Here is a 25,079-nt window from a genome sequence, read left to right on the forward strand (position 1 = left end):
GTTCCTGCTCTGGCCTGCTCTGCTCTGCTCTCTGGGCTTCCTTCGCGCCTTCCTGGCTCGCATGCAGCCCACACCGAGTGGACCGCGCCTGCGAACTGCGGAGCTGCCCACGGCGAACGGCACCGCAGTCGCCTCCCTGGCCCCGACTTCCTCCTGCTTCCTCTCTCCTTTGACTCTCTGTCTTTTTTTCCCCTCTTCTCTTTTTCGTTTTTTTTCCCCAAAATTTATTTTACTTTTTTTTTCCTTTCAACTCTCCGCCCTCTCGCTCCCTTGCCCGGAAGGAAAGCAGACAGGCCAGGTGTTCGCGCCGCGACGATCGATAGCCGTGGTGGTGGCGGCGCCAGCAAGCAGAGGCAGCCCTTGGCCGATTGCTCCCCCCGAAATGCCCCCCGTGCCTGGTGACAGCATGCTGCCTAGGCGTAAGAAGCGGATGTGCGCATTCCCTTGACCCTGACGTCGCTGCTCGCCAATGAATGGCCGCGGATTTGTTAGAAAGGCCTGTGTGGGGGGTTTGGGGCTTCCCAGCTCCTGCGGACGTCCAAGGAAAAAAAAAAAAAAGCCAGAGCACACACAATTGTCAAGTCGCGAGTCGGCGGTGTTATTTGTGGCCATCAAGGTTCTCGCTTCATGCTGCGGGTCCCGGCGGGCACGGGCGGTACTCGTTAGTGACTTGGGTAGGGACCTTAGGTACCTGGGTAACGTAGCGAGCGCAGCACGGCGTCGATGTCACATAGTGTGTACACAGTACAGGTGCCCGCCTCTCACATCAGCCCGTGCTCCCCTCCCCTCTCCATCCATAACACCCATACCAATATGCAGTATATTACAGGTTTAAGTAATGGCAGATTTCAGATGCGAAGGATACCCTCTCTCCTTGTAGGCAGGCTGGGACGGGCTCGCGTAAAAAACAGATACACCCATCCTATGCAAGCTGTCTCCTGACCAGCCCGTACAGCCCATGTACTGTACCTCTACCATTTTCCCTTTCAGGGTCTGTCTGAAGCTCACACAGCCCGACCTGCCTTCCTGTCCCTGGGGTACCTGGGTAGGTAGATAGGTACTTCCTAACATTAGGTACCTCCCAATCTTAGGTAGATACCTACCTAGATAGGGACCTACGAAGGCACCTAGGTAGGCAATACCTAGCTCGACCAGAAACCAGGGCAGGTATGTACCTGGGTACAGCACCGGACCTGTCAGTTCCCCTCCGCCCAGCCAGCGCTCGCTTTCTCCGCTTATGAGTAGGTATTACCTAGACGCTACGCATTGTCCGTCTTGAGCCTCATCGCCGGCCTATCACTTGGCTTATATCCTCTAGCATCTTCTCGCCTTCGTAGGCGTCCATAATATTTCTCTGAGCACGCCCCGGCCTCTAGGGGGAACTTAGTACACGGAATAATTCTCACGTGAACCTACGACAATATCGCAAGTAAAAGGACACGTATGCGCCGGTTCACTCTTCTCTTCTCTCCTCACGCGTAGCCTTGCTCTCTCATCTCGGCTGCCTCCCCCCCCCCCCCCCCCCCCGGCGGTGATACTGCGCAGCCACACAGCCTTGACCTCCACCGAGCCGCTCGATCTAGTCCGCGGCATCGCCGAAAACGACACCGCCAAAATACCAAAGGTGAAAAAAAAATTTTGAAAAAAAAAAACCCCCTCGAACCGACACCCCTCCCCGTCACCCGTAGGCGCAGAAGTGCCGCTTAGCCGAGACCACCGCAGGAGCGCGCAGCGGCCAGAGCGACGGAAGATGGGCAACATCTGCGGCAAGGCGGACAGCGACCACTTCGCCCAGCCCGGGCGCGTCCTCGGGGCCACGCCGCCGCAGCCCGAGCGCGCCGCCGTCCCTGCGAGGGTCGTCGGCGGCCCGCCCCGGACCCTCGGCGGCACCAGAGCGCCCTCGTCCCGCCCCAACCCCGCGCCGCCGCAGGGTGGCGGCGCCAACGCCGACGAGGCTAGGAGGCGAGCCGCGGAAGCGGCAGAGGTACGAACTCCCCCGCCCTTCTCCCCCACTCAAAACATGTAGAGGTATATGTATAATATATATGTATGTATAATATATATGTATGTATAATATATATGTGTATATATATATGCATGCCTATACCTACATATACGCGCATTTTATATCTCGTTGGGCGCAGGCGAGCAAGCACCGCGTCCGTCCTGACCACCACGCGCGACAGAGACGAGCCCAGGCCTCGATGTCGAAGCCCGTCGGCAAGCTCGGCACCCAGCTGGCGGCGCAGAAGAAGCAGACGCGCAACGAGACCCTCAACGAGCTCAGCCGCGACGAGACGCGCCGCCGAGACGCCGACGAGGCGGCCGAGGCGAGGAACCACAATTAGTCGCGACCGGCGCGGCAGGATAGGGGCGGGGGACGAGGACGAGGAGAGAAGCAGGAGCGCGTCGACGATTGGCAGATATTTTTGCATTGCATTCTAGTTTGGGCTCCTGAGCCATGGTCGCCCCCCGTCTTCATTTCTTTCGGCACACATAGCCTCTCGTCATGGACGTCTGCGCTCATCTGTATATTTCTTATCTAGTGTCACATCTCAGCCCGTCTCCGGTACCCGTTGCTAGAACCGAGGTACTAGCTCACCCTGTCCCGGCTGACCCCGACTTATATTTGCCCTCCCATATGCTCTCCCCTGTACCATTACGTGACAGTGTACCTGCCACCTATAGGTGCTCTACTGTCGGCGTCCGCTGCGGCCAGAGTGCCCTCCTTAAGCAGGCGTGTAAGCTCGGCCATAGCGTTTGCCACCATAAGCTCCGTGTCTCCCTCCACCAGCACGTAGAGTTTGGGCTCGCCGCCGGCCGGCACCTCCTTCCCGGCCGGGTAAAAGGTGCCCTTGTTGGTGATGGAGGTCCCGGTGGCGTCCAGAATCTTGGCGACATTGGTGCGATTCGTAACGGCCCAACGAGCTTTCTGCGGGAAGTCGTTGATCTCGAGCGTCGCGTGGAACGCGCCGGCGTCCGGCCCTTTGTTGTCGATGGGCTGGCCTGGCCGCAACTGGCCGGCACGACCCAGACGAGCATTGATGGCATTGATAGCAGACGACACCTTGTCCAGTGGGTTGTTGCCGTTCGAGGATGGCGCCGGGTCTTCTCTCTTGTGGATGGTGTATTTTGGTTCAGGATCAACTTTCGGAGCAGCGTCGCGAGACATGATGCCTGAAGCTGCCGTCTGGATGGCCGATAGGGCTTTGTCGCCTTTCTTTTCTTCTCCAGATTTCTCATCCTTCTTCTCCTCGTCCTCCTCTCCTTCTGTCCTATGACTTTTTCGTTCTCGCAGACGGGCCGCTTCCCTCTCTTGGTCGAGGCGTTCCAACCCTTTGCCACCAAAGCCCGATTGGTCCTTGGCCTTGCCCGACTTCACCTTGTCCCTAAAGGCTTTGCGCATTTCGTCCAACTGTGACGGGACCGGCTGACCGCTCTGCTCTAAGGCCTTCGCGATTCCCGGGGCACAGTTCTCCTGATCTCCGGTTACGAACGTGACTGCCGTTCCCTTGTTTCCAGCACGTCCCGTGCGACCAGCACGATGTACGTAATCCTCGAGGTGATTCGGCGCATCGTAGTTGACCACTAGCTTCAGCTGCTTGACATCGAGACCGCGGGCCGCCACCGAAGTTGCGATGAGGATTGGAACAATACCGTGCTTGAAATCTTCAATGGTCGAGTCTCGATCGATCTGGTCTTTCCCACCGTGAATCGACATGCAAGGGTAGCCTTTTCGCATCAATTCTTTCAACAAATCATCGGCCTTCTCTTGGCGTTCTACGAACACTAGAGTTCGAGCGTCCTCATCCTTGTCGTAGAGCTCGCCTAGAAGCTCGAGCAAGCGAACAAACTTGCTGCTTTCCTCGCGGATCTCGACAACCTGAGTGATCTCGGGAGCAACCACACTCCTCCCCCCTACGGTAATCTCTACAGCGCTGTTCAGAACTTTCTTGGCCAAGGCGTCCATGATACGAGGCATCGTGGCCGAGAAGAGGATTGTCTGGCGGTCTGGTCGCATATTCGCGAAGATTTTCATCACTTGCGGCTCGAAGCCCATATCGAACATCCGGTCCGCCTCGTCGAGGACGACGTACGTAACCCTCTTCAAATTGGTGACGCGGCCTTGATTAGCTGCCAGCAAATCGATCATGCGGCCCGGCGTGCAAACTACAATCTCCGCTCCCCGCTTCAACTCGGCGATGTGGTCCTTGATGGGCGCACCACCGTATGCGCAAACCGCACGAAGATTCATAGACTTCAAGAATGGTTTGCAGTCTCGGTGTATCTGGGTAGCCAACTCACGTGTCGGGGTCATAATCAGGCTGATGGGGCCTTCGTTCTCCTTGAGGGGCCGTTGATCTTTTATGTGCCGAAACATGGGTAAGAGAAACGCCAGCGTTTTTCCCGAGCCAGTCTTCGCGACGCCGATAACGTCTCGGCCGGACATGATGGCAGGAAACGCTTGCATCTGAATCGGCGTAGGCTTTTCGTACCCCAACCCGCTGATGATATCCAGAGTTTTCCGGGACAGTGCGCATTGCGACCACTTCTGGACCGGCTTCGGTACATCCTTCCCGGACACCTTGATACCGTCCAATTCAATACGCAGGTCTACCAATTCGGCATCAGTCATCTCCGATAATTCGGCTGGTTCGACCCAGAAATTCTTCCGGATGGGTTCTAGATCGAGTTTGCTGTAGTCGACCGACGGTATATCCTTCTTCTTGCGCGCCTTTGCCGCAAGGGCCAAGAATGAATCAGGGTCCACATTCTCCCTGCGATAATCGTACTCGTCGTCGCTAAAGTATGCCTCGGGTTCCTGCGCGTTCTTTTGGCTCACGCCGGTCCTGGCGGGTTTCATCACGACGGGCTTGATCTCGAGGTCGTTCATGAAAGCGTCCAGGGGGTCAACATCCTCCTCATCAATTTCCATCTCCTCGCTGGGTTGTGCCTCGCTAGGTTGCGCCTCCCGCGTGGCGTCGTCTATTTCCGGAACTGGCCCTTCCTCGCCTTGGTCGACCTGCATTTCGGCTTCCTGTTGAGCGTTCCCCTGCGCGATACGTTCTTCGCGTCTTTCCTGGGCTGCTCGAGCGGCGGCAGCCTCTTCCTCTTCGTCCCCGGCAAAATGAGCTGTATCGTCATCGTCCTCCTCATCCTGATTATCGTAGGGCGTATCGTCAACGTCGCCGAGGGGTAAGGAGGGCAGCTTAGCGAGTTTCCTATCCGACGTCTCATCTTCGTCAAGCATCAGCTTGCGCTTTTGTGAGACTTTGTCGGCTTCCGCGTTCTGCTTGTGGAAGCCGAAACCGCTTGCTTTAGCTCTGCTTTGTGGTAGGGCGGAGACTTGAGTGTCCGTATTAGTAGTTTGAATAGACGGAGACGCGAGGACACGGGGACTTACCGCTTGGAGCTTTTGCTGTCGGAGCGACATTTGCGGACGGCTGACCCGCAATCACGCCCAGTTTAGGGGCTGCGCCAGGGGAATGGGCCTTGGGAGCGGACTTCTTTGCGATAGCCTTGGGGTCGAATTTTCCAGCGTACGGGGCAACCGGTGACAGAATTTGCTGATCGGCTGGGGGTGTCGACACGGGCAAGGCGTCCGTAGACGGAGCCAAAGAAGGCGTAGCGTTAGCCTTTTGGTCCATTTCAGCCAGTAGTTTCCGAGTTCCGCCTGGAGTTGGCTCCTTTTGCCGTTCTTTCTCCTCCTGTTTCTTCTTCCATGCTGCTAACTTCGCGAGCCGCTCGGCCTTCTTGTCGGACTCGGACTGGGCAGACGAAAACTTGGGCAAGTCGGCCTATAAACGCGCGTTAACCTGGTTCCGAAACGATGCTACAGAGGGGTCAATGCAACATACGTCGGCAGCCTTGGGTTTGCTGGAATCGCTGGGCGCCGGGGCACGGTCGCGACTATCGCCTCGCCTACTGCGTGGATTGGAGTCAGCAGTACCTTCGCGCCGTCCTCTGCCTCGATCACGGGACTCGTCTCGCCTGCTTCGGTGATCCCTGTCACTATCACGGTCACGGCTTCTCCGCCGACGAGGATCGGGAGATCGGTCCCTTTCCCTGTCTAGAATGCGATCACGCGACCGCCTACGGTCTCTCCCGCCTCGATAATAGTCGTCGTCTCGACGGTCTGTGGAACGGTCACGTCGGCGGAAGTCATGGTCCCTGTCACGATCGCGGTCGCGGTTCCGGCGCTGTGGAGTCGGATTGTTAGGCGGTGGGATGATGCCAGATATTGGTCGTCTTACATCGAGTGGGCTCCGAGAACGACTCCGGCGTCGTGGGTCTCGGCCAAAGTCTCGACGGTCCCGGTCCCGATGCCGGTCTCGGTCCCTTCTATTCTCATCTCTGCGTTGTCTTCTTGAGGATTGCTGGCTTCCTGCAGGAGTTGGTGAGCGTGAGTCTCTGAGCCGAGCCATTTTCTTCTTTTCTTTTGCAGTAAGATAGTACGGCTCGGTCGCACTGTAATGGTGAGAGCTACCAGAGGACTCGAAGAGGAAGCTTCAGTCAGACGACCAGGCTCTGTGGGAAGATCGTCGATGAGACAGAAGCTCAGACGATAGCCGCGTCTCAAATGACGCCGGCGGATTGATTGGGCTGCCGAAGAAACTCCCCAACTCGGGGGTAAAGAGTGAGCAAGAGGACAGGTAGGTAGGTGGGCAAAATGCGTAGGTACATAGGTAGGCACTAGTAGAAGTGGATGGCGTTGAGTATTTACACCTACGTCGGTCCAAGGTGGAAGTTTAGTCAGAGCAGAGTTGTTCCGACCGGAGGGCTCCAGATAATAGGTCTGTAAAAAGGACAATATTACTCATATACGTACACTGGAAGGTATGTGCAAGGCTTGCCTGAGGCCGCAAGAGGTACATACCCACCGCCTGAAGTTCTACTAAAGTTCTTACTACCTACCTAAGTACCTCCCTGCTCACCTCCTGCAGGAGGCCAACATGAGTACCTCTCCACTTTAAGGTACTATAGGCTCTATCCTCCTTGCCCCTGTACCTGCTGTGGCTGAAGAGAGGTGCTTGAAACCTTAGGTAGTTATAGGAACTTGACACTAAGAGGGTCTATCTATCTACAGTATGTCTACAATAGTGTTAAGATATCAATACTATAAATAAGATTACAAGAAGGCTAACGAAGTTATAATAAGAATTACTATATTATTCCTTTAAATGTTTTAATGTTTTAATGTTTTAATATTTTAATGTTTTAATGTTTTAATGTTTTAATGTTTTAATGTTTTAATGTTTTAATGTTTTAATGTTTTAATGTTTTAATGTTTTAATGTTTTAATGTTTTAATGTTTTAATGTTTTAATGTTTTAATGTTTTAATGTTTTAATGTTTTAATGTTTTTATAATTTTTATGGTAAACGAGAATGCGCCGTCGGACCCGCCGGATTTAGCGGCCCCTTTCCATTGACCGCGCGCTCCCGCCGCTTTTCGTCCGCGTCGTGCGCCGCGCTGCAAGGCTCTAGCTGCAGCATAGGTATACATAGCTCTCCTCCCCCGAGGATCGATCGCAGGTCTCGCGGAGTCGTCCCCAGGCGCTTGCTCACGGCCGTGGTGTTGCTTTCTTCCCCGCGTGGTCTCCCCATGTATAGTTCAGGCAGATATAGTCACCCCAGATCTCGCGCTCGGCCGTGAATTCGAGTTACTCGATCCGGGCTTCGCATAGTGGGAGCCGCTCAAGATTGACGTGTTCGTAACTCCACGAGATGGATCATGAGCTGTTGGCTACGTAAGCGGCAGACGAGATAACCCACTACGGAGAGCATGTTTAGGAACACCAAAGCTGAAACACCAAACAATCACGACTCCCTCATTATGGATATCTCTAAGTATGCTGCAGATGCGGGTAGTTATGACAATTTGTCTGCCTTCCAGATATCTCAGTTTTTCGAACGGCATAGACCTGCCACAATCGACGGCTGCGATCGCCTTGCCGCCGACATTTTGAGCTGTCCCGTCTCCCCCACGCCCATACAAGGTGGGAGCAGCTATACTGTGGCGGCAGCCGACCACAATCAGGCGTCTAAGGTGGTCCAATTTCGGTCTAGAAAGTTGGACATGGAGCTCATCGAGCTTGCAAGACAATCATATGGCGCTTTCGTCCCCTACTGCAAGCCCCATAGCACGATGCTAGGGGACGTCCACGTCTACGTATGGGATCTTGTCCCCGGGCTTGCGTTTTGCCGAGTCCGCCGTCAGTTTCTCGCCCTTGATGTTGGGATGGAACAGCGTCTGTATCGAACTACAGATGACTTTGCAAGGTCTGTCTGTTGACACATATCCTTATTGAGATTCTCGTTGACAAAAGACTCTAGGTTCTTTGCTTCGGCGTGGAACAATAGGCCCGCCATTGAACGGCCTCCCGGCTTACTCGACGAGTATTATGGGATCCTCGACCAAGTTTCCCAGGGCCTGCCTGAACAGTTGCAAACCAGGTTGGACGAAGTCCGACAGGGGCTTCCACTTCTCTTCCGGCCCGACTATCCCATGGCTTTCCAACACGATGACCTCTTAGAGAACAACATCCATGTGGATGAGACCACAGGCCGTATTACGGGTATCGTTGATTGGGCTGATGCTATAATTGCCCCATTTGGCGTTTCTCTCAGCGGCATTGAAACTATACTCGGCGTCCAGACTCTAACTGATTGGCACTTCCATCCCAGCCATCTTAACCTCCGAGAGCGTTTCTGGGAGATTTTCTACGGGGAGATCGGGAATATCTCGGAAGAGGATCGGCGTTCAATCGAAGTCGCAAGACTGTTTGGGCTGTTTCGGGCCCATGGCTTTGAAGAAAAGGACAAGGCAATCATATATCTCGAAGCGTTATGTTCGCCGTTTCGCCGCCTCCCGCTTATAGCTCAGGGCGGTCATAAGCTCGGCGGACCGGATGCGCAACCGGAGGAGCCCCTCGTCGTCTAGGCAGTCCGGTTGGTTGACGAGGATCTCGGCCAGCTCGGCGCGTTCCGGGATGTGGAGCTCAATGGCTGGCGCGACGTATTCTACCTCGGTCTCTGCCTCTTCTGCCTCCCCGCTGAACTGTCTCTCGATGTCCCAAGTCAGGTGGCTTTGGAAGTAGTACTTGCGATATCCAGTCTTTACGTTCTTCTTGCACTGCTCCTCTTTATTCCTAATCTGCCGGCCGAGGTCTCGGATCTCTCTTTCGTTGTCGTGGCCTTGGATTCGGGACTGACCGCCCTTGAGCTCTGCCCGCCGACGCCCCAGATCCTCGATTTCCGGATCGGGTAGCATTTCCTGCTAGACCTCGTCGGGCGCCATGTCGCTAGATGTGCGGGGGTCGCTCACCAAGCTCATGTGCGACCAGAACTTGATCAGACCATCTTCAGTTGGCTTGTCCAAGACGACGTTTTGGACGTGGAATTGGATCATCTCGTTAATGCATGCCGCGTTGAGTGTGGCCCACTTTAGATTATGGCGCATCGCCTAGTCGCGGACGGTATCCAGTGCGTTACCTATAGGCAGACTCTTCCGTTAGCATCAGGGTGAGGTCACTCTTACGAACTCGGCTTCAACCTACCACTTACAGCGTTGGCGGCCATCCTATGGAAAGTCTCAGGCCCAATAGCCGCTTCTTCTCCAGCGTCGAGCGACTGCTGGGCCATATCGTCTCCGAGTTTGTGGTATTGTAAGGGTAGGTCACGGGAGAGGACGGCGTCGTCGAATCGGCGGAAGAGTGGGATCATAAGTACGGATTCCTTCCACCGGATAGGGGTACACTTGATCGGTCCGAGGTTCTTGGTCTGAAAGACCCGTGCCGCGTAGGTTAGGCTCCGCGCATCGAACGCATTGTCTCGCAGCGGCTGGCTGATGACAATGGTGATAGGACAGAGAGCCACCCTCCGGGTCATTGTAAAGAAGAAAATCGTCCCAGCTAGTTCTTAAAACGTCCCAGTTGTTAAAAATCCATTCGCAACTATCAGACAAGACTACAAGACCACTTACGGCTTCGGTTTGTTATCGGCTCCCTTGTGATGGATAAACTTCACTGCCATAGTCAGAACGTTCTTCCCTCGTAACCGAGCGCCTTGGGGCGCCCTTGAGGCCGTCTCTTGACAGAGCAGGTCCTCGAGCAGTCTGGAGTGTTCGTCTGGTGCCTTGTCGTCGCCGTTTTCATCATCCTGCCTGATAGCTTTTTGGCCATAGAGCTCGTCCCAGGTTCCGTCTTTGGGCTTGCCCGGCTCGTTGTCGACAATCTCCGCAGGTCGTGCTCCGGTGGATGCAAGAAAGATGTAACAACCCGCTAGTACTGGCGAAAATATTCCCAGGACGTGCCCTCCGACGTGGTATTGTGGTCGTCATATATGGAGTCGACAAAATCTGTTGTCGTGCTCATATCTGCTTTCTTGATCGCGTCGTCCCAGGCCCCCAGCTTGCTGAAGTCGCAATACCTTTTGCAAATTCTGTCAGCAGAATCTGTGATAGGAAGGGGGGGGTGGAGAGAATCCAAGAACTTGACTACCTCTTCCATTTCCGTAGGATACCAGTCGTATTACGCTTGGTAGCCTTCGCGCGAGGGGGCTTAAAGAAGCGTTTGCGTGTCACTTGGGCACGGAGCGCCGCACGCTGCTCTGTCCTGAGAGGCTGCGGCTGATTCCTCTTCGCTTTCCGGTCTCTGGTCTCTTGCTCGGCGAAGCGCTGGACGAAATCGGCACGGTGTGTCCCGTATCCATGAAGAGCGGTTGGGCGCGGCTTTGCTACTTCCTCCGTCTCCGCGGACGAGAGTCATGTTTGGTGGAAGGAAACGAGACGGGAGACGGTGGCGTGACGACGAGAGCCAAGCCCCGAGAGAGGACGGCAGCGGGTGCGAAGGGCTCCATTTCAGCTTGTTGGCTCTTTTGGATTCAGGCCCTCGCAGAATTCGAGGAGTTGAAAATGGGAACCAGGCAAGCCGCTCAGCCCCTATCGACGGCAGACAGCCAAATCCCCGGCGGCCACAACAGCGCTTTCTCGTTTTAATCTGTATTTGTAGGTACCTACTGTAGGTACCTCTAGGTTGGCAGGAGGTACCTACCTACCTAGGAGGCAGGTACCATAGGCATTATGCACCCACCACAGTAGGAGGGGGAGGGGTTATCGACAGTATGTCTACGTAGTAATACTAACTTAATATTAATATAAGCTTTATATAATATAATACTAATAAACTCTTTATAAAGTATAATACTAATATAATAAAGATTATTATATAGATTTTACTATAATTTAATGTAAATATTATAATATAATTATTCTAATGAAGTATATATTAATTATTTATCCTTAATTAAATTAAAATTTAATATTATTTGAATTTTAGTATTATCTTTAATTACAAATAAATCTTTGAGATGAATTTTTATATAAATATATTATCTATATAGTAACTATATTATAGCTTAAGGTTAATTTACTTTAATATAATCATAAATATACTTTTAATAAATAGTAACTATTTCTAAAGCTAGAAACGGTCTCTGACATACTGTCGACAGACCCCCATCCCCCCGTGTAGTAGGTACCTGCGTATCTTCATAACCTAATGGCCCAAGGTCACGTCGCCATGACCGTTTGCGTGCTAACTTTTAGTCCAGTTATGCATAACACAAACCAGGGCAACAGATAGGTACCCTTAAGTACCTTGCTCTAATTTTCATTCAAACAGACGGCACCATATCAGCCTTGGAGGGGAAGGTGCATAATGTCGCGTGTGGCATAAACATGGGCACATACCTTCATTTTACCCACCCCCAAAAAAAAACCTCCTCGATTTTCTCGAGATCCACCCCTCCTCCCAATTCCCATCACAGCCGCATCGACGAGTTGCAATAGGGCTTCTCGTCCCTTTCAATTCAATCCGAACGTTTCGTCAATTGCCAATTGCCCATCATGCTGTTTTCTATTGGACGCACCGCCATCGGACGCCTGGCCGCGACGGCGTCTGCTACGACATTCCGTCGTGTGGTGGCCTCTGGTGCTCTAGCTCAGAAGAAGCTCGGTATCTCACCATTGGGTGACGGAGTCCTCGTTCGAGGCTTCGCCGCCGCCACCACGCGGACCAAAGCAGCTCCCAAGGCCAAGGCAAAGGCCGCTACGGCCAAGAAGACAACGGCCGCCAAGAAGAAGGCGACGGCCACCAAGAAGAAGGCGACAGGCACCAAGAAGGCAACGGTTAAGGGCGCAAGGAAGAAGACCGCAGCTCGCAAGACACGCAAGACAGCGAAATCAACCCGAGGCAGAGCTAAAGGCAGAGCTAAAGCTACCAAGGCTAAGCCTCGCAGGCGAAAGGCATTGACCGATGAGCAGAAGGCGGTTCTGGAGAGAAAGACACTCAAGGAGGCAGCTCTCACCAGCGAACCGAAGATTGCCGCCGAGAGTGGATGGAGCCAGTTCGTTACCGAGCAGACCAAGGGCAAGCCCGAAACTGCGACCGACCTTCGAGCCAAGATGGGGGAACTCTCAGCCGCCTTTAAGCAACTTCCAGACTCGGAAACTCAGGTGAGTGCCTCGATATCGTGTTGATTCTATTATGCCAGATATATTGACACATTTTAGCGACTCCAAGCTATAGTTGAGCAGAACAAAGCTGCCAACCGAGCAGCATACAAGAAATGGGTCAATTCCTTCACTCCCGCACAGATTCACGATGCCAACAAGGCTCGTAAGCGGTTGAAGAGGAAGTATGACATCCCTAAGGGCTTCGCGAAGCTCATTCACGATGACCGGCAGCCCAAGAGGCCAGCCTCGAGCTTCGTCCTCTTCACCAAGGCCAGATGGGCAAGTGGAGATTATGCCAACAAGCCCATCACTGAGAGCGCCAAGCTCATCGGCCAGGAGTGGAAGAACCTTTCTGCCGAGGATCGTCGGGTAAGCAAAGGCGAGAACCTCGATGACCGCTATTGCAAAGCTAATTGGTTTTCAGGTTTACGAGGATCCTGCAAAGAAAGATTTGGACCGATATGAGAAAGAGGTCAAATCGGTTCTGAATCTCTCTGTGAAGCGGGCGGACACAGCATCGTGATTGTGTCGCCCGTAGCTTTCTGTTCAAGTCTGTCAAGGATCACTACTTGCTCGGGGGTCGATAATGTGGCTCGCAGATGCGCGGGTCATGGATTCGGTTGAGAAATAGGCCGGGCAGTCTCAATATTTCATTACACCCCCCTAGTTATGGATGACCTGTTATGAAACCCCAGTGAGGCTTGAACGCTTGATTATCTCTTGTACTTGTAGTTCCCCTGTCGTGCAATGCTTAGTCACATTTCCTTGCCGACCAGGTCCGCCGAGGTTGGAGGCCAGGTGCAGAGCCTACAACGCAGGGGCTGGTAACCAACAAACGCTGGTTCTTCTTCGAGATGGTCGTGTCGATCACGTATCGACTGCACGCGGCGCGGCGTTCATCGAAGTAATAATACCCCACTCTCCAATGTCGATATACCTGCCGAGCTCGCACGTAACACCTCCTTCTAGTGCCGCTAGGCCCTGGCCTCCGTGATGACGACAGCCACTCCTTCCCCATCCACCCACGTGCCACCGGTGAGCAGGATCCTGCGCTGGCTCGCCAGGTAGAGCAGCAGGTAGATGTGGGCCGCCACGGCGCCCCAGCAGTAGACCCGGAGCGAGCTGAACGCGGGGTCCCGCGCGCACCAGACGCCCCACCCGGCGGTGCCGGCGGCGACGTAGTTGGCGAGGTAGGCCCAGGCATCGCGCTTGAGCTGGGGCTCCCAGGCGGAGCAGTCGAGGCGCCAGTGGCCGCGCTCGAACGGGCGCAGCGCCCTGCACTGGCGGGCGGGCCGGTACCGCCTCGCGACGTCCAGGTCCCTCGCCAGTTTCGCCAGCGCCGGCGTGACGAAGCTGTCCGCGCCCAGCTCCGCGGCCGACGTCGGCGGCGGCGGCGCGTGGAGCTCGAGGCTGTCGTACGTGTACCCGTGGGCGCTCAGGAAGCTGACGGTGATGGCGGACTGCTGGTGGAAGGACACCCTCGACCCGGCGTCGCTCGCCGCCCTGCTCAGGGCCCGCGGGCTCGTGGCCGCCGCCGGACCGGGCTCCTGCTGTCCGGCCGGGGGCGGCTCCGAGCTGGCCTCGGCGGCGGCGGAGGCTGGGTCCGACGAATCTACTAATATAGTTTCTTCGACGACATTATCACTCGTTACTTCACCCTGAGATTGGGGGATCTGCAGGGGTTCCGGTGCGGACTCCCCTGGTGGCTCCCCCGCAAGGTCTGTCTCAACCGGCCTGCCTAGTTCGGGGGAGGGATCGCGCTGCGGCGTGCACGGCACGACTGACAGCGGCGGTGTGCCGACGACTGCCGGAGTGGGTCTGCGTATCGGGTTACGATGGTTGGGATTCTCGGTAGGGTTGCCCGGAGCAGGACGATGGGCCTCGGGTTGGGAAGGGCCCTTGGAAGACTCGGAGGGCGAGCCGAAGGATTGGAGGTAGTGCTCCAGAACTCTGGTAGGCGTGGACAAAACAGCCAAATTGATTCTATTTCCCAGGCACGAGTCCTCTACTAGACTCGAGGGCGTTTGCCACGACGACTGTGTCATTGTCGGCATCGGGGCGCTCCCAACACCGACGGAATCGGCTCCAGGGATGCGACCAGTGGGGACGCGGGGTGAGCCTGCATTGTCAATGGCACTCCGGAACGAAGCCTGCGGTGATGTTAGCGAACCCAGGGGTCCGGTTAGCTGCTGGCTGGAAAAAGTGCTCCCCTGACTCTGGGTGTGCAGACTTGGTTGGCCTATGGGGCGGTTCTGTAGGTCGCTGATACTGAGTTGATCCAGATCAAGCCGGGCCGTCGACTCGAAGTCTCGGTATGATGTGGCGAGGGACCGGTACCAAACATCGTCAGCTGCCCTGCTTGGCGCTTCAATATGGACTAAGATTTCCACCTCTGGCTGTTGGTCCATCTATCACGATCATATCCCCGAGACCATTTCAACGGGGTGGATGCCTCGGGGTGGGTTAAGGATGGATGCTAGTGCTAGATGGAAAGCCTATGTTCTGTGGGTTATGTACACGGGTCAGGTGTCTAGGGTGGTAGTGGGTGTGCGGTATGTTTGAAGGGACGTGGTGTTGAAACAGGAACGCTATTGCGACGCGGTATCAGGGAGAAAGAGAGAAGAGAGAGGGGGCTTGGAGGGCATCTAGTGATCTAGCTTACTTGGCGGGGCGACGTTGAGCCTTGAGAGCTGTCATTGTTGTTGGTGAGAGAACCCAAGTCAGTCAGTTGGCAAGACGTAGGTACTTATTATACTATGGATCCGTGCATGAACAAATCATAGGAGGTTAGATAGGAGGTAGGTACCTACCTAGGTAAGTACCTGTCTACTACGTACCCAAGGTACCGCTGTATCTGCCCCTTGCTTCGGCTGTGCCAGGTACCCGACTTACTGAAATCCGCCTGTGCCTTGTATCACTCTGTGTAGGAAAGGTTGACCTACATGCAGACGACTTTATTTACAAGCCAACCCGAATCTGTAGTATAGGACGGATTACACGTACACATACCTGCAGTTAAGGCATAAAATACGGCAGTAACATTAAAGAATAGGTATCTACCTACCTAACTCCCTGCTAGCTACCTACCTTTCCCTCCGAGGTAGGTACAGGCAGGTATGCGTGAGCCTAAGTTAGGTACCTAAGGTAGATACCTAACGTAACAGTTACTGCTCTATATCTGGTACCCAACAAAAATGACTCCCCCCCCCCTTTTTTTATAACTGTGTGCGTATTAGGTACTTAGCAGTATGTCTGATACCTGATTCACCCGGTGTATGGTGGATGGTAGCAGGCCTAGCAGGACCTCGGACATTATATACTGCCTGCCTACATGTCAGATGCATATGTGCGTAGATACTGGAAAGGGTATGTGTATATCCGTGAGGGAGGAAATAACATGTTGGTGAAGTACGAGGCCGGGTGCCTCTGCGGTTTAATTTAGCAATGTCCGTTGTGTTGACGATTTAATACCTTTTCGTCGTAGCATGGAACTCCGGTCGGTGCTTGGCGCCAACATCACATGGGTTAGAGGCAGAGGGCAGTAACTGTATTATGCAGGCATATAATATGTGTAAGTATGAGTGCGCGTACCTACCGTAGATAGGTAAATACCTACCTGCCTGTAGGTAGGTACCTAGGAGGTAGGTAGGTAGGTTGGTAGGTACCTACCTATGATGTGGGATACCGGACCCGACTCACGTGACGGTGCTAGATTACGAATTGGCCAACGCCCGCACCCAGAGACCCCACCAGACAGCACTACTAATAGGTACGTAGCAGGTACCTTCCAAGGTGCTGCAGGCGCATGCAGAGCCAGAGGACAGTGCTGGGTACCTGAGGTACCTACACGATGATCGCATCCAGTATCACCATGTGGGCTCAATGAGCTTGGCACCCGCAACTGCTTGATATATTGAGATTGCAGCCGATCCATTTATTGTCCACAAGCCGGAGAGGGGAGGTACTACCTCATATCCCATCCCAGGTATACATTTAGTAGTGTATTATTCCCCGTCTCCTGGCCTGGCTGGATTGTCCCGCCCCGAGCAGAACCTCCATCCCTCCCTCCCTCTCAATCACCTTGCCTGCCTTCGCCTCTCTGTGTTGCTTCTCCGTGCCCTCTAGTCCATCCGCCTGTCTGTCCGTCTGTCCGTCTGTCCATCTGTCTGCCCGTCGTCTGTCCGTCCGTCGTCCCGTCCGCCGATCCTAACGCCTGAGCGCGGGAAGAGCATTACGGGGAGGAAGAAGACGACACGACGCTCCCTCATTCGCGTTCGACTCCCGACTGGCTGTTGCTGCTGGGGTTGCTGATGGTTGTTGGCTGCCGATTGTTACTTGTCGGCTGCCCACCATCTCTTTTGAGAAGCACATCAACCAGGCCCCGCAGGACTGCAAGTTGTTGAACCCCCTCGGACTCGGTCCGCCCTCGAAGATTATATACCATACCTACACCTCGCCCAATGCCTGCGTATCTCTACCCCCTACTCACTAATGACATACAAGGGATTGGGCCCTTATACTAGCTGGTCTACCTGACCTAGCTGCATCTATCCTACCTGCACCCTGCCATCGTGCCCACCAACGCATAAGGCAGAGGCGGGAGGAAGTAAACGAGTAGGAGAGGCAGAGGAAAGAAGAAAGAGGGGGAGAAAAACAGAGAGGACACGCGAGGGTAAAAGAGGACTAGAGTAGGGACAGAAGAGGACAGGAGACGGAGAGATACCTATGCTGATCCCTTTGTCCTGCATCACATCCAATTCCCGCCTTCCCCTGGTTCATCGTCGGTCCTCCACTAGTACATATTCACCTACATACATACACTGCATACAATACATATCCCCCCCCCCCCCTTCTACTTACCACAGCTCCCCGTTCGCGCTGCGCTTCCACCCCAGCTTGGCTTCCCTGAGGGTTACACTTCGTCGGCAACAAGCATCCTTCCATCCCCCCCCCCCCCCAATTCTCTCGCCCCCTTCTTCCTCACTGGAACTAAAACGTTAATTACTGCTGTATACGCACCACATGCCGTGCTATCTCGTCTCCCACGATCATTATCCTTCTGAGCGCACGTTTCGGTATTATTGACGCTCTCGATGCCTTTGAGTCTGGGCTCTAACAAGCACTCAGACACCTAGCGACACCATCGCCGTACGCAACCATCTAATAGACAGCCCCCTGAGAGTAATAGAAAAAGCCGGCCGTCGTCATTGTCAGATCCTCCCACCGACCAGTCAGCCAGCCCAGTCAGTCAATCGAGTCCGTCCAGTCCAGCAGCCACCAGTCTCGCAATCAATCAGTCCAGCTCTGCCCGCTGTAGACTTCTCCAACGCGGCCAACCAGCCAACTATTCGCCCTCTTTCCACCGTCCCGCATCGTCCCGCATCGTCCCATCGTTGAAAAATATCCGACACCACACTTGCACATACTAAATGCTAGCTGTAGTACACGCCATCACCACCCTCGTTCATCGCTCGACTCTGGTTTCCCCTTGACCTCTAGGCCGCTGAACTGCACTTCCTACACAAGCCCAAATTCTTCGCTCGTTCCTGCGTCAATCCCAGTCCCACATGCTGTTGGAGCAACAACCAGGTCTGTCATCTCCTGCCAATGCCTGACGGTGAATCACGCTCTCGCAACGCCGACCGTATAATTGCTGCTCCACTCTGTCCCCCCAACAATCAATTCATATTCATACGTCCTACTTGGCCAACGAGTACTGCCCATCCAACTCCTGCCGGGTCGAGATAGGGCCCTATTTTGGTCACCATGATGGGCCCCGACCACGGAGGCGGTCTGCCTGGTGACCGAGCTCAAGGACGCCCACCACTGCTGCCCAACGAGAATAGCTACCAGCTCGACCGCGATCGAGCTAATATGACGCCGAGCCCATCCTATCCTAATGGGGCTTTTCCACCTCCCAGCCGACCTTCTGCGTCGCCCGCCCACAGCGACCCGCGGCCGAGTGTTGAGCGTAATCGATCCCGGGGGCGAGCCCCTGGGAGGACCGCCAGTGGACAGCTCCGTATATGCGCCAAGTGTGGCGAGCCTCTGACGGGGCAATTCGTGCGAGCCCTGGATGGGACATACCACCTCGACTGCTTCAGGTGTCGTGTAAGTCTTGCTACGTCTAGCAGCGCTTGTGTCCAATATCTGACGTAGGTTGCGACATCTAGGATTGCGGTCAGATCGTGGCCTCCAAGTTCTTCCCTGCAGACGACGAGGAAACGGGCGGCCAATATCCGCTCTGCGAGACAGATTACTTCCGACGCCTCGGTCTTCTATGTCACCAATGCGGCGGTGCTTTGCGCGGGTCTTATATCACAGCCCTCGACCGGAAGTACCACGTTGACCACTTTACTTGCTCGCTTTGCTCGACGGTTTTCGGGGCCCAGGACAGCTACTACGAACACGATGGGAATGTGTACTGTCATTATCACTACTCGACACAATTTGCCCAACGGTGCAACGGCTGCCAAACCGCCATCCTCAAGCAATTCGTCGAGATATTTCGCAACGGACAAAATCAACACTGGCATCCCGAGTGTTACATGATTCACAAGTTCTGGAACGTCCGTCTGACGCCTCCCCAAGAATCGAACGAACCTCGTCCGGAACAGGCTGACGAGGAGAGTCGCGAACGGGTCCGGCAAGAAGAAGAAGACATGGAGAACAAGGTTTATCGGATCTGGAGCGTCTTGTCGACATTCGAGGAGTCTTCGGCGGCATGTATCTCAGATATGCTCCTTCACGTCAGCAACGGGGCCTACATGGACGGAGTTTTCGTCGCCAAAAAATTCATCATCCACGTCGATATCCTGTTCCACGGCGCGGACAGGCTGGACCAGACCATGAAGCGACTCGAGATGAATGGTACGAGGCTTCGCACTCCTGGTTCGATCTATATGCTGACGAGCGAGATTTGTAGATTTGTCTTATGCGCGGGAGGCGAAACTCCTCTGCAAGAAGATCGTGTCTTTCTTTTCCCTATTATCCAAGACGCAAGACACGGGCGTGCGGAAACTGGGTGTGACCCAAGAACTACTTACCTTGGTGACGGGTCTAGCGCATTACCTGAAGCTCCTCATCAGGATCTGCCTCCAGGGGACGCTCAAAGTTGAAAAGGAGCACCATTCCCCCGAGGCGTTGTACCAGTTTCTCGAAGATCTCAGCGTTCTCGAGTCGGTCAAGAGCGACGAGGAGTCCCTGCAAAACACGCTAGGCATGTCGAAGCTTTCCGCCAACGACTCAGACCAATGCACCTTGTGCCGGAAGCCGATCGAGGATGAATGCGCCTTGAGCGGGGATAAGAGATGGCATCTGGCATGTGTCTCATGTGTACGATGCGGCGCCGAATTAAACAAGAATCTAGATAAGGCTCGTCTGCACAGGGACTTCAAGATTTACTGCACGGACTGCGAGACCCAGATTGGAGGAGAATGGGGCGAAACTCTGGAGCGGATCACGAAGCTGCAACAGTATGTATTCCTGTTGAAGGTTGCTTTGGCTAGGCTGCTAGAGATTCTTCGCACTAGCGGCGCTCTTCCGCCCTCTGGAGACGGCCAAAGCGTCGGTGGCCACGAATCCGCGGCTTCTCAGGACGGGGGCTCCGCCATACATAGGTCTAGCTCTCGTTCCAAACCTTATGGCGGCGAGAGAGAGCGGCATCAAAGAGAGTCATCTTATGAGAATACCCTCAATGATGTGCGAAGACTCAGGAGTACGCGCCTCGACAAGCATCTGTCGTCTAGTCTGAGGAAGGCTCGGACGTCGAGAATTATGGATGGGCCCGAGGGACGTAGCGTCCGACCAGGATCTGCTGGTGCCGACACGTCTTTGCAAAGCAAGGCGATGCAAATCGAAGAGGATCGAGAACCAGGCGGCGGCGGCACAACCGAGCAGTACTTCGGACACCAGGATGCGCTGACCCTGGACGATATTCCGCGGATCGTTGCTGCGGAACAGGCCCGAGAACAGCAGCCTCGCTCTTACAGGGCCTCGCGTCAAGATTTGTTCCAGTCTGCTGGTGCGGACGCCGCCTACGGTTCTAGTAACGAGAGGAGCCTTTCGACGGGACGGGATGCCGATCAGAAGCTACTTGGGGATCGATCCCTTCAGAGGGACGGGAGGAAGTTTTTCTCCGAACTCTCCGGCCTCGAGTACTTTATCGTGCGACATGTCGCAGTTCTTACTATGCAACCTATGCTCGAACCGGAGTTCACTCTGGAGGAGCTTTTGAGCCTCATCGAGGCCAGAAAAGCCCCAACTTTCTGGAATAAGTTCGGCAAGGCCTTCGGCAAAAATGACCCCCGCAAGGGCGCGAAAAAGAAAGGAATATTCGGAGTTCCACTCGAAGTGATTGTAGATCGAGACGGCGCCGACTCCACGGACGGTGTTGGACCTGGTGCTCTGCGTATACCCGCCATCATTGAGGACACTATCACCGCGCTGAAGAATAAGGACCTCTCCGTCGAAGGTGTTTTCCGGAAGAACGGAAACATCAAGAAGCTTACCGAGCAGGTTGCTGCTGCGGACAGAGATGGCTGTGATGCTATCAAGTGGAACGACGAAACTCCGCATCAGCTTGCGGCACTCCTGAAGCGGTACCTTCGTGAATTACCAGATCCTTTGATGGCGCAGAAGCTTTACGCGGTCTGGATAGCGGCGACTAAGATCAATGACACCGACAAGAGACGGCACTGCCTCCACTTAGCTTGCTGTCTCCTCCCACAGACCCATCGAGACACTCTCGAGGTCTTGTTCAACTTCTTGAAGTGGGTGGCGACCTTCCACCAAATTGACGAGGATACCGGATCGAGGATGGATGTACACAATCTTGCCCGTGTAATTGCTCCGAACATACTCTATACAAACAACAAGAGTCCGAGCTTCTCGGACGAGCCCATGGTCGCGGTGTCTTGCGTCGAAGAGTTGATACAATTCAACGAGGAAATGTGCATGGTAAGTAGAAAGGCAAACGCCTCTCCGCACCGCACCGAAGCTAATACGTTATGCCAGGTCCCTGTCGAGCTCATGGATATCCTCGGCGACTCATCTTTATTCAATAGTAACGGGGATATTACAACTAAGGAGATCCTGAAACGGATCGAAAGCCGTGCCGTCAATGGCCTCCCCAGACAGTACGACCAAACTGAGTTCGTCAAGCAGCACGAGAACAAGAGGCCCTTAGCTACCAGGGTCGCCACCGACCCTGCCGCCTGGCCGCAGGAGAGCAGTGCACGCCCGATGCAAGAGCCGACGATTCCGTTCACAGCAACGCCAGGCGGGGGCACGCCACCGACAAAATGGCGGAATCCTGACGGTGGGCAACCACCTAACCCAAACCCGCCGGAGCGGACGGAGGATCAGCCTGAGCAAACACCCGAGAATGGCCAGCGGCGGGAGTGGCGAAACTCGGCTTGGGGCAGGCAGAACAATCCTGTCACAACCAGCACCGGTTAAGTTAATAGGGCCCCGAGTACATACCTCGCAATATCCGTGCCGCGAACCCCTCAGAGCGGGAGGGGAAGGGATTCCGTTCATATTTACAAGCCTCGAATTTCCCCAGGACATAGCATGAATCGGGTGTAGAGATAAAAAAACAGCATTTCGGCCGGCGTTGCGAATATTTCATTTCCCTTAAGGATACTTTACGTCTTTCGATTGACCCCTGTTTATTTCGCCTTACCACCGAACCGAGTTCACCTAACGAGGCGGTCTCGTCGCATCTTTGCTCCGCGGACTATTGTATTCACTCGTAAGTGGCTTAAAAGCAGAGTTTGGAGTAGTGGAGAGGTGTCTTTCGCCTTCTTGGTTCGCTCGGCATTTCAACTCACGTTGGGACGGGAAGATTAAGCTTGACTGTCCCCGGAGGTGTAGGAGAAGAAGGGAGGTTCCTCAGAGGGTGAAGGGGCCGAGCTCGAGTCGAGCGTCCTCAGTCGGGGGCTTGATTCCAGCATCCAACCAGACCAGGCTAATAATACGCCTTCGGCTTTTCTTTTGTGAGGAGTGTCCGCTAATCGATGGATAAAACTGACGGCGAGGAGGTGGGTGGGGACGAGGGGGCCGAAATTACATAGGGCAAAGTCCAACCCAAGGTCAATAAAGCACCGACGCGTTGGGGAGCAGAAAAGAAAAAAGGATTGGCATTTGCAAGTCAATTCTCTTCTGCCGACGGATCTGAATGCAGCCGTATAATCTTGATTTATTTTCTGCCTCGCTATCCTGGGGTAATCCTGCACTACATGCCCAAATCCGTGTCGTATTCATCTATAGTTTGACCGGTAAATTATATATTATTACTTGCCAGCGGCTGGCTGCCTACAATGTTTGCTATTAAAACAGACCCTCCCATGGAGTCGGGAATTACCACGATGCCGATCCTGTATATTTCGACCCCCCCTTCTCATAATGGCGTAGAACACGAAACTTCCCAGTGACACGGTTCGATATGTGCATTTCGTGCGAGGTAAGCACACGCGACGTGAGGTGCGTCACGACTTCGTAGGAGGCGCGTTATTCTCCTGCTCCAGCGACCACCTCACCGTCCTCTTGACGCCCTCGCTCAAGCTCACCAGAGGCCGGTAGCCGAGACGCCTCTTCGCTTTTGAGATATCGTAATACCTTGTCATGCAGCTATACACGATGCGTTGACGGTTGAAGGTCGGCGTCTTCCGCATGATGCCGAAGGCGACTTCGCTCAGAAGCCCCAACAGGAGGCCGACGTCCCGGCTCATGGCCCAGACGTGGCTGGTCCCCCTCTGCGACCCGGCCTCGCGCCATATAGCCCGCATCAGATCCCAGAAGTAGACGGGGCTGTCGTTGGTGATGAGGAAGGCTTCGCCGTCGACCTTCTCGTAATCGAGGGGTTCGGTGGACGCCGTATGCGTTACGAGCAGGGCCCGGGCCGCTAGGAGGTGCGCGTGCGCGACGTTCTGGACATAGGTGAAGTCGAACAAGTTCTCGTTCGGTCCGACTTGCACCATATCCTTCCCGCCGCGATAGATATTGATGGTATGGTAGACTAGCTGCATGTCGCCCTCCCCAAAGATGCCCGAGGGTCGGATGGACGCGGTCAGTAGGTCGGTACCGTCGGCTCGGTTCGCGGCGAGCACGATACTCTCGGCGTCGGCCTTGGGAAGCACATCAGCAAGGCGCGGTGCGAGCAAGGCGCGTCAGGGGAAACTAGAGGGCGCACCTTGGTCTCGGAATAGTACTCGGACTGCATCTTGCCCCGGATGACGGGGTACTCCTCGTTCGCGTTGATCAGGTCGCTCTTGTTGTCGCTCAGTATGCTGGCAGAACTCGTGTACACCAAGGCCTTGACCCCGTTCTGCTGGCAGGCCGCGACGACGGCGCGGGTGCCGTCGACGTTGACCTTCCGGAACAGGTCGTTGGCGACGTCGCCGGTGCCTTGGGCGGGCGGCGAGGCCGTGTGGATGACGACGTCGGGCTTGAGCTTCCCAAAGATCTTAGTCAGACCATCGACATCGGTGATGTCGGCTTCCACGTACGTGACGCCGTCGGAATCCGGTCGACGGTTGCGCTGGCACCTGAGGTCGACGACGGACACGGTGGACCTCCAGTCGCGCAGGAGCAGGTCCACGACGTGGTGGCCGAGAAAGCCGCAGCCGCCGACGACGAGGACCTTGCCCAGAAGGGGCTGCGCTATGTCTCCGGGCATGTTCGGTGGTGGCGATGATGGCGGTGGTGCCGACGAGGTAAAGGGCACTGGATTGGGAAGAAACCGTGTCTTCACCGCTCGGGGATGGCCAGCTAGGAAATGCTATAGGTAGAGGAGCTGGCTGGTGAGAGCTTCAAGGGAAGCCGGGCTCGAGGAAACCAGGTTGTTACCGACATATCCTGGTAGCAAAGGTAGAGGTACATGCACACACAACCTGCTGGAGGCCTGCGCAGGTTGTACTTTCAGGAACTCAGCTCAGGGGGGGCTCCTATATGGAAAAAGATGGATCCGCATCCCATTCCCCCGTGCTCACTGGTCCGATGCCACATGGAGTGGAGGGAGGAGGGAGGAAAAGATTAAAATTTTTTAATATGTATCTAGGTACCTAAGGTACCTCCTAGAGGTTACGTTTGCCTCGTACCACGTACAAGTACCCGATAGCTGCCTCGAGTAATCAGAGGTACCTTGGGTAACCTACCCTCCCTCTCGCTGGCCCGTGCAGTTCATCTCGGGGATAGATGTACCTAAGGTAGTAACAACGACATATACCTGCCAGCCAACCCACTTTACCTTGGGTATCTCAGGTGCGGAGGGAACGGGAACTGCGAGCCCCGCCATGCCGGCCTTGTAGTTAACTATACGTACCTACCTACGCGCAGTACCTTCGAGAGAGTCCCCCCCCCACCTGCCCGCATGCACCGCCAGGGCTACCGCAGCAAAGTGCTACACTGCTCTCCCCTAGGTGCCAGATGCCTGTCAGGCTGGCCATATAAGCCTTGTCAGCGTAAGGAGGTTACCTACCTACACGCAGTTGCCTCCCTCCCACCTGCCCTGCCCCCTGTGCACCTACCTGTCCTCGCCTCCTACTGCAAAGCGCTTTACGT

General features: G+C 54.8%; 7 protein-coding genes across 7 annotated transcripts; 4 read left to right on the forward strand and 3 right to left on the reverse strand.

The window, feature by feature from the left end:
• The first annotated feature begins 1,517 nt into the window (after positions 1-1,517).
• Positions 1,518-2,547, forward strand: GGS23DRAFT_292135 (uncharacterized protein). The gene is made up of 2 exons (XM_051512650.1): positions 1,518-1,984; positions 2,187-2,547. The coding sequence occupies exons 1-2, from the start codon at positions 1,751-1,753 to the stop codon at positions 2,346-2,348; spliced, it is 396 nt and encodes a 131-aa protein (XP_051375559.1). The 5' UTR covers positions 1,518-1,750; the 3' UTR covers positions 2,349-2,547.
• Positions 2,032-6,843, reverse strand: GGS23DRAFT_552403 (P-loop containing nucleoside triphosphate hydrolase protein). Its single transcript, XM_051515402.1, has 4 exons — positions 6,255-6,843; positions 5,859-6,200; positions 5,405-5,798; positions 2,032-5,346 (listed from the first exon to the last, which is right to left on the reverse strand). Exons 1-4 carry the CDS (start codon positions 6,423-6,425, stop codon positions 2,660-2,662), a joined length of 3,594 nt encoding a protein of 1,197 aa, XP_051375560.1. The 5' UTR covers positions 6,426-6,843; the 3' UTR covers positions 2,032-2,659.
• An 852-nt stretch (positions 6,844-7,695) lies between these two features.
• Positions 7,696-9,110, forward strand: GGS23DRAFT_292270 (uncharacterized protein). The gene is made up of 2 exons (XM_051512652.1): positions 7,696-8,281; positions 8,336-9,110. Exons 1-2 carry the CDS (start codon positions 7,785-7,787, stop codon positions 8,940-8,942), a joined length of 1,104 nt encoding a protein of 367 aa, XP_051375561.1. The 5' UTR covers positions 7,696-7,784; the 3' UTR covers positions 8,943-9,110.
• A 2,796-nt stretch (positions 9,111-11,906) lies between these two features.
• GGS23DRAFT_593585 (uncharacterized protein) lies at positions 11,907-13,038 on the forward strand (the record flags this gene model as incomplete). The annotated part of the gene is made up of 3 exons (XM_051518047.1): positions 11,907-12,515; positions 12,573-12,884; positions 12,940-13,038. 3 exons carry the CDS (start codon positions 11,907-11,909, stop codon positions 13,036-13,038), a joined length of 1,020 nt encoding a protein of 339 aa, XP_051375562.1.
• A 28-nt stretch (positions 13,039-13,066) lies between these two features.
• Positions 13,067-15,268, reverse strand: GGS23DRAFT_292325 (uncharacterized protein). The gene has a single exon (XM_051512653.1). It carries the CDS (start codon positions 14,921-14,923, stop codon positions 13,490-13,492), a length of 1,434 nt encoding a protein of 477 aa, XP_051375563.1. The 5' UTR covers positions 14,924-15,268; the 3' UTR covers positions 13,067-13,489.
• A 2,657-nt stretch (positions 15,269-17,925) lies between these two features.
• GGS23DRAFT_292363 (RhoGAP-domain-containing protein) lies at positions 17,926-22,292 on the forward strand. The gene is made up of 4 exons (XM_051512654.1): positions 17,926-18,626; positions 18,689-19,385; positions 19,441-21,473; positions 21,531-22,292. The coding sequence occupies exons 1-4, from the start codon at positions 18,282-18,284 to the stop codon at positions 21,972-21,974; spliced, it is 3,519 nt and encodes a 1,172-aa protein (XP_051375564.1). The 5' UTR covers positions 17,926-18,281; the 3' UTR covers positions 21,975-22,292.
• A 488-nt stretch (positions 22,293-22,780) lies between these two features.
• GGS23DRAFT_552437 (3-beta hydroxysteroid dehydrogenase/isomerase family-domain-containing protein) lies at positions 22,781-24,515 on the reverse strand. The gene is made up of 2 exons (XM_051515403.1): positions 23,710-24,515; positions 22,781-23,644 (listed from the first exon to the last, which is right to left on the reverse strand). Exons 1-2 carry the CDS (start codon positions 24,193-24,195, stop codon positions 23,006-23,008), a joined length of 1,125 nt encoding a protein of 374 aa, XP_051375565.1. The 5' UTR covers positions 24,196-24,515; the 3' UTR covers positions 22,781-23,005.
• Positions 24,516-25,079: the final 564 nt, after the last annotated feature.

Source organism: Durotheca rogersii, assembly GCF_024521655.1.
Source record: "Durotheca rogersii strain YMJ 92031201 chromosome Unknown GGS23scaffold_3, whole genome shotgun sequence".
NCBI lineage: Eukaryota > Fungi > Ascomycota > Sordariomycetes > Xylariales > Xylariaceae > Durotheca > Durotheca rogersii.